This window comes from Diadema antillarum, unplaced genomic scaffold (genome assembly GCF_040938485.1).
Source record: "Diadema antillarum isolate AM-2024a unplaced genomic scaffold, OU_Dant_1.0 scf00000099, whole genome shotgun sequence".
NCBI lineage: Eukaryota > Metazoa > Echinodermata > Echinoidea > Diadematoida > Diadematidae > Diadema > Diadema antillarum.
This window is the reverse complement of record NW_027270988.1, coordinates 498,633-505,778: the sequence shown is the minus strand read 5'-3', so window position 1 is coordinate 505,778 and position 7,146 is coordinate 498,633. Positions and strand designations below refer to the sequence as shown.

Below are 7,146 nucleotides of genomic sequence, written 5' to 3'. Positions count from 1 at the left end.
CTAATTCTGTGTCCTGGTTACAGTAATGCCAGCTGATGCTGATCCAGACAGAGTGGGTGCAGGAATCTCATGTGCGTTTGATACCATGTGTGGCTGGACACACGACTCCAGTGACCAGTTTGATTGGACGATATACTCTGGCCCTACAGCTTCACTCAATACAGGACCCAGTAGGGATCATACCACGGGATCAGGTACTTCCTGGCTTCCTTTTTCTCATCACAGCCAAATGTAGTTTCTTAACCCGTTGAGGACGGACTGATTTTGCTACAACACGCATTTCCCATAAACACCTGCCCGAGTATACTCGGGACTCATCCTCAACGGGTTAAAGAGCAGACTTTGAAAAAAAAAAAATAAGAAATAAAAAACACACACACACACATATTTCATTTGTTCGTGAACCTCTCTGTGTGCAAGCTCTCAGCTGAGACATGCAGTACTTTTTCATCAGCACTTGGATAATTTTTACAAACTTGTCCTAATCTTATGTTCACCAGCCCACTCGGGCATAACAACAGGAAAGCCAGGGTGACAAAGTAGGGATCAATGAGATTAGGTAATGTCCGTTCATTGACAATTCATTTCCAGACATCTGTGCCAGTCGGCAATTAAAGTGATCCAGCTGAATTGCCACAGGCAGAACAAATCACAGAAAGGGGTAAACTATTGTGCCATTATTCTTATATTGTCTTTTTTACTTTTTGTCTTTGAAGCCTGGAGTTTTGTTTTTTGTTGCTCACAAAAAAGAAAAAAGAAATGGCAGTCTTCACAAATAGCATCACACATTATTCCTAATGATGTTGTTATTGTTTCAGTAGAAATTCACAACATGAAATGTATCGAAGCATGTATATATCAATCTTTTGTTGCCATTGCCAAATATTAATTGTGATCGTTTGTGTTATGCTTCAAAGGCTAGTTTTTCGTTCAAATTGTTTAACAGTACAAACTGACAGTTAAACACTTCGTGTTGTGTGTTATCATTTACTTGGTGGAAATGAAGAATGATTGATTTGAATTGAATTGGAGCATATTGACCTTCCTTGGCTGAAAGTCATTCTCAGTATATCATTCATCTGTACAGTGTACAAATGTATGTTTTACATACAATTGATGTACTTTGCTGTGTGACTCTGTGTAAGAAATATTTCTTCAGTAAATAACTCCTATTTCAATTGACAGGAAGCTACATTTACACCGAGGCATCGGCTCCAAGGCTGCCCGGTGAGGTCGCAAACCTCGTCTCGCAGACCATCGCACCGACCGGCCCCAGTGGTGCCTGCTTTGTGTGGTGGTACCACATGTTTGGTGGTACCATGGGCACCTTCAACGTGTACCAGGAGACTAATGGTGTCAGGAGCTTGCGGTGGGCTAGGACTGGGGACCAGGGCAATGAGTGGAGGCTAGCTCAGTTCTGGATCAACAGTACAGACACCACTCAGGTAGTCTGTTTCCTTCACGTATTTGAGCAATACTTTTCACTACAATGGTCTTTTATGGTCTTATAATGATTTTTGATATATTGATGCCAAGGTTACTAGAGATCTATATGGCAGGCTTATCTAATTTCTATGAGTAATGGTTTGATTTGTACAATGTACATGGTAGGAACATTTGAATTGATAACATACAAATGTTTCCCATGTGTCAGATTATTGCACATTGATGAACATTCAAGCATGAACTAATTTATTTGAGAGCAATAGAGAGCATTCTCGTATGTTTGCTTTGTCATCAAACAAGGGCAATATTCAAACAGTCACTACATTTGTATGTTTTGCTATGTTTGTTATGTTTCACTCCTCACAGATCATCTTCCAGGGTATCGTGGGTGCGTCATGGGAGAGTGATATCGCCATTGATGACACAGAGTTAACTCAAGGAGAATGTCCACCTCTTCGTAAGTCAAACTTCAAGAGTGCAAGTACTGTAAAGCAAGACATACAAACTCACGGCATGAATTTTTTTCAAAGTGGAGCCAACAGCCTGTTTAGCAACACAAAATTTTTGCAAATTGCCTCTGGCATTCATTTGCATGTAGTGTATAGACAAGAATTGTTGCATGCATGTAAACCCGTTGAGGACGAGTCCCGAGTATACTCGGGCAAGCATCTATGGCAAATGCGTGTTGTAGCAAAATCAAACTGTCCTCAACAGGTTAAGTTCGCGATCTTGGCTGTTGCAAAATTAGTGAAATTAGAATGTTAACATTGTTTCATGGTAACTCCTTTCATAAGAACTTGTGTCATATAATCGATGTGTCTTGCAAGTGTGTATTAATCATACTTATATATAAAACCATTTGCAAAACTTGTAAAACAAGTTACATGTACGTAGATTGGGTACTCAGTAAATATGGAATACAGGATATCTTTCTTGGCTTGGAAAAAAAAACCCTTTTTTTTTGGTCTTTTGATCTGCACGTCCAATCTGTTAACCTTGAATGTTTCTTATACACTGTAAATCTTACCGCATTAAAGCTTAAAGTTACATGTATGCAGGAAATTTCTTAGTTCCTCAAGGCTTCATGAGTTTTGTATAGAAGTGTTTTCACTGAAGTCAAATCCAGTTTAATGTGCACAAAGTTGAATGCAAATGAACAGCTGATGTGGACTGGTTCACACAAGGCTAAGACTGGATTTGTCTTTCACAGCAACCTGTGACTTCTCTGACGGCACCTGTGATTGGACGCAGGAAACTCTGATGGATGATTTTGATTGGATGACTGGTTCTGGTGCGGACACCAGATACGGGCCTGCAGGACAGAGTTCTCTACCGGACAAGACAACAGGGGTCATTGGAGGTCAGTGCAGGAAGATTTCTTGGAACCTTGGAAATATTACATGTCGTCATTTTACAGTTTGAAGGGCAAACGTTTCTTTCTGTGCGAACCTGCTGTAACAGTTGTGCCTTTAATTAGATGATGTTTGCATTGATAGATTCACAGGTTTATGTTTTGTTTTACTTCACAACTGAATTGTAAAATTCTATATTTCTTATGGACTGTACTCAATGTGTAGATGGTGAGAAATGAAAGGAACTGAGGTGTTCCATAAAATGAGTTGAATGAAAGATCAGATGAGGATACAGCTCTATGGCACTTTTCACTGTGTGTGTAGACTCTATACTAGCATTTACAACTTTTACAGTGCCTGAGTGTGTATGTCAAACTGACCAAGCAGTCTTCTCTTTTATGATGTACAGGAAGAATTGTAAGATACAATCATACATCTCACTTGTTAATTTAGTAAGAGTTTTGACAAATATTCTTCTTGATTTATTTCTGTCTTCTGATATCATGTTTTGACAGGATTTTATGCCTACCTTGACCTCCGTGACCCGACCCTTGCTCCCGGTGATTCTGCCATGTTGAATAGCGCCCTCAGATCGCCGCCCGACAATGGCGCAGACTGCCTTGGGTTATGGTACCACATCGATGCGGTGAATGTCGGCGCCATCAATGTCTACCAGGTGACCAACGGTACCATGAGTGATGTACTATGGAGCATCGACGGTAACCGAGATGACTACTGGTGGTTTGCTGGCGTCAGTATGATCGGTCAGCTGCCTTACCAGGTATGCACTGCACTGCGATCAGAAGATTTTGGATTTGGATTACATGCGTTCAGACACTCGCCTATTTCCTGCCCCAGTTGTCTCACCTCCCACACACACACACAAGCAGACAGAGAAATAAAGGAATACAAATGTGCATGTACTTGTACATCCATGCCCACAGTTTAAAAGTCATTTTGTTCATAATAAAGTTAAAAGCTAAGTAGGGACTGGCTAGACTTTAAAGTCTTGGCACTACGTTTTAAAAATTTCACTTTCCTTTTCTTTTTTTTTGGTAGTGTAATTGTGCTTTCAAAAAAGTGGGGATTTTTCACATGAAAATGTTTCAAAATAAGTCTCAGAGTGCACCAGAGAGCATAAAGAACCCTGGAGCATCCAGGGCTCTAAGGTGGGCCCTGGACCCCGCTGCAAGGGTCAAGCGCTCTGCGCTCAAGATGTGTGCTTTGTGCAGACTACAACCATGTATTTGGTGTCAGTTGCAAATCCTCCCTAAGTTCGGTTTCCAAAAGTTGGCATCTTTGAGTTTTGCTGTTACGAACAATGCATTTTTGTAAGATGGTGATGTTTTGCGCAAAGTCAAATGTACAGTGAACTGCTGTTATTGGGACTCTAAGCTCTTTCTCGAGTTGTGTGTCTTGGATACATTGATTACAGTAGTCTCTGTATTCTCCTGATCGATTGATGTGTTGTGTCAGTGACTTGTTAAGGGCTAGAGTTTCCTCTTTTCTGCCAGCATAGGCCATTTACTGCTTTCCTGCAAATCTCACACTCATGGTTCACATCACTCCTTGGTTTGGAAACCTGAGCGTGGTGGCCGACTGCTTTCCATGTGTCTTAGAAGCACGTGAATTGCACATGATGGTGACTTGCTTCAGAACATGCAATCTTGTACAGTTTAAAAAGTCCCTCCTGACTGAGGTTGGCTGGCAAAATTATTGGTGGGTGGTTGTCACGTCCACGGGGAGCTGCTGGCTGAGGTAAGCCATTATCCCTGGCATACTCCACAATGAAGTTCACAATGTGAGTTGCTGCATCAAATGTCAAGGCATGCTTTGGTTTTCGTCCAGTGTTTCCATGGCTCCTAGGTGCAATGCCTTCTGTTGCTACAAGCTTCATTAGATTTTTAAGTCGCTTCTCCCCAATGTTATGAACATACAAGAAGCAGTTTTTGCAGATCTCTTGTCCGTTGAAGTTATAAGCATACCGCTTCCTTTTCACTTCCATTGCAGCGCTGCTCGATTGTTTTACTGTCAGCTTTCCCATGATGTACAGATCATGATCCAATTTAGTACTAAGCTCATGCATTGGCAGAGTGTGGTCAAAAACAGTGGAGGCGTCCAGTTTCTGGTAGTGATTTGTCCCAGAGCACCCACAGCCATTGTTCATCTTTATGCTGGTTTTATTCTTCAGTTCATCCTTCATCTACAGTTCCTGGATCAATTCCATCCACTTCCTGCTGGGATGAAATAGATGCTGTAACTTGCTCAATAACTTTTAAACTCATGGGTATAATTTTCTTCCACATCCTCGTCTTATTCCAACTATTCTTCTATTTTGCATTCAGAGGTCTGTGTCTTCAAGTGACTGATGATGATATGTGAATTCCTGGACAAAAAATTCTTTAAAAATATCATCAACTTCCTGCAAAATAAAAGTAAAGGATAAAAGTAAAACACCCTGATTTGGGATAACATTAATTTCATACTGTGATTCATGGGAGATAATGCATTAACTGAAATAATACGTAATATCAATCACATAAGATGATGTTAAAGTTATTTATTCCTAATCTTAGCTCCTATCAACAACAATGTTTGACTACTGAGTACCCTTCAGTAAGTATAATGCAATCTTATATTTACTACTCAATAATACATTAACCACACATTAGAATTTAGATACAGCACTAAATAACAAATGTAACAGTTTCAAAAAGTCCAAGTAACCATGTCCAAAGTTTGATACAGTGTATGAATAGTCTCTCATCAAAGATATAAATATATTTGCGTTCTTCAGAACAGAGGCCTGACTTAATCGTACTGGACTAAACTCTTTGTGTTCAGGCTGCTATAAAAATAAAATCTAGGTGAATGTCTTTTGCGACAAGGCTCAACCACAATGATCGATAGTCAATCGACATGCACATGCAATAGTCATTGCCTGAACATAAAATGCCCTGAAATTATTTTCACCGCTAAGACACAGGATTATTAAGGTCAGCTTGAAAAGCTTTGATTTTGAAATTTGATGGAAAGAGGGGTGATAATAAATGTGACACTGTTATACATCTACGCATTGTCAGACACAGTTCTGTATTTACTTTGTGAAAATTTGTGAAGGTCCACAGATCCGTGATAAAAAATGAAAGATTGGGACTGAGCTTCAGTTTTAAGCACAGTGCAGGAAGAGCACAAAAAATTATTTTGTTTGGTGTGTGTTCTTACCGCTTCATCCATGATGTTGATGCTCAACACAAATCATTCAAGGCAATGAATAATCAAAATGCGACAGTTGCCTTAAAAAAGAAAAGAAAAAAAGAAATGACAGGTTGATACAAGTTGACCCCAACATTACAATAAATGTAGCTAGCTCAAGCAATCACAGTTTTTGTTTATTGGTTTGGTGTGCATTTTCAGTTTGTCAAACTTTCACACCGTTTTCTAGCATTTGTGCACTACATAGCTCAGGGCCCTTTTCTCAAGTCACATCCCTTTTAATATTATCCTCCAGGTATTGGATACTTGGACCCATAATAGTCTAAGGGCTTGTGAAGTATGCATTAATGAGCATGCTTAATGCAAAGCAGTGAAACCATCAAACTTTGAATACTCTGAAGAGCCTTTATAAATGATTGGAGAGAAGAGTTTTGAAACTTGTTCTAGATTTCTGGAGAGTTGCCTGGCAGCTCCAAATGTCACTTTTTCAGGAAAATGCAAGCCATGTGTATCAGTCCTGCAAATGAGTGTGTGATAACGTATTAGAAGAACTTATTTGTAAGTGCCAAATGATGTTCATGTTGTAGCAAAATCAGCCTGTCCTTAGCAGGTGAAGCTTGGATATGTTTCTATGCATTTGTGCAGTTTTGTTTTGTAGAAACACATGGGATATTGATTGAAACTCCAGTTCAAGATTTGTGAATATTGCTCCTACCCATGTTCTTTTTGTGAGCTGCAAGATTGACAGTTCTGTATGTCTTTTGAAAGATTTAATAAAGAAAACAAACAGCCTCCTCTCATACCTTTAATATTACTCCCACTCTCCTGTAGGCTGTGATAGAGGGTGTGGTGGGGTCTGGATCTGAAGGAGGAATCACCATTGATGAAGTAGGCTTCACCTCAGGACCTTGTAATCCACCAGGTAAGATCATAGCAGGGAGTGCAGATCAAATCTTAGCTCCAGTGAGGCCAGTTTGAAATCAGTATTCTCATTTCTAGCTTTTTTGTGATTTTTTTAAAAACATATTTACCAAAGGTGCTGTCATCTAATACCATGTGATTTTATTTCCCATATTTGTAAAACTTGAGGTCGTGTTAGGAGGTCAACTTTTCTGGTTTCTTTTTTAATTCG

General features: G+C 39.7%; 1 protein-coding gene across 1 annotated transcript in view; it reads left to right on the top strand.

Moving 5' to 3' along the window:
* The first annotated feature begins 25 nt into the window (after positions 1 to 25).
* LOC139718759 (MAM and LDL-receptor class A domain-containing protein 1-like) overlaps positions 26 to 7,146 on the top strand; it is a 109,342-nt gene continuing 102,221 nt past the window's right edge. The window contains exons 1-6 of the mRNA XM_071630223.1: positions 26 to 194; positions 1,186 to 1,445; positions 1,813 to 1,903; positions 2,657 to 2,806; positions 3,314 to 3,579; positions 6,846 to 6,936. Coding sequence (XP_071486324.1) covers positions 26 to 194; positions 1,186 to 1,445; positions 1,813 to 1,903; positions 2,657 to 2,806; positions 3,314 to 3,579; positions 6,846 to 6,936 — 1,027 coding nt within the window. The remainder of the gene's footprint in view (positions 195 to 1,185; positions 1,446 to 1,812; positions 1,904 to 2,656; positions 2,807 to 3,313; positions 3,580 to 6,845; positions 6,937 to 7,146) is intronic.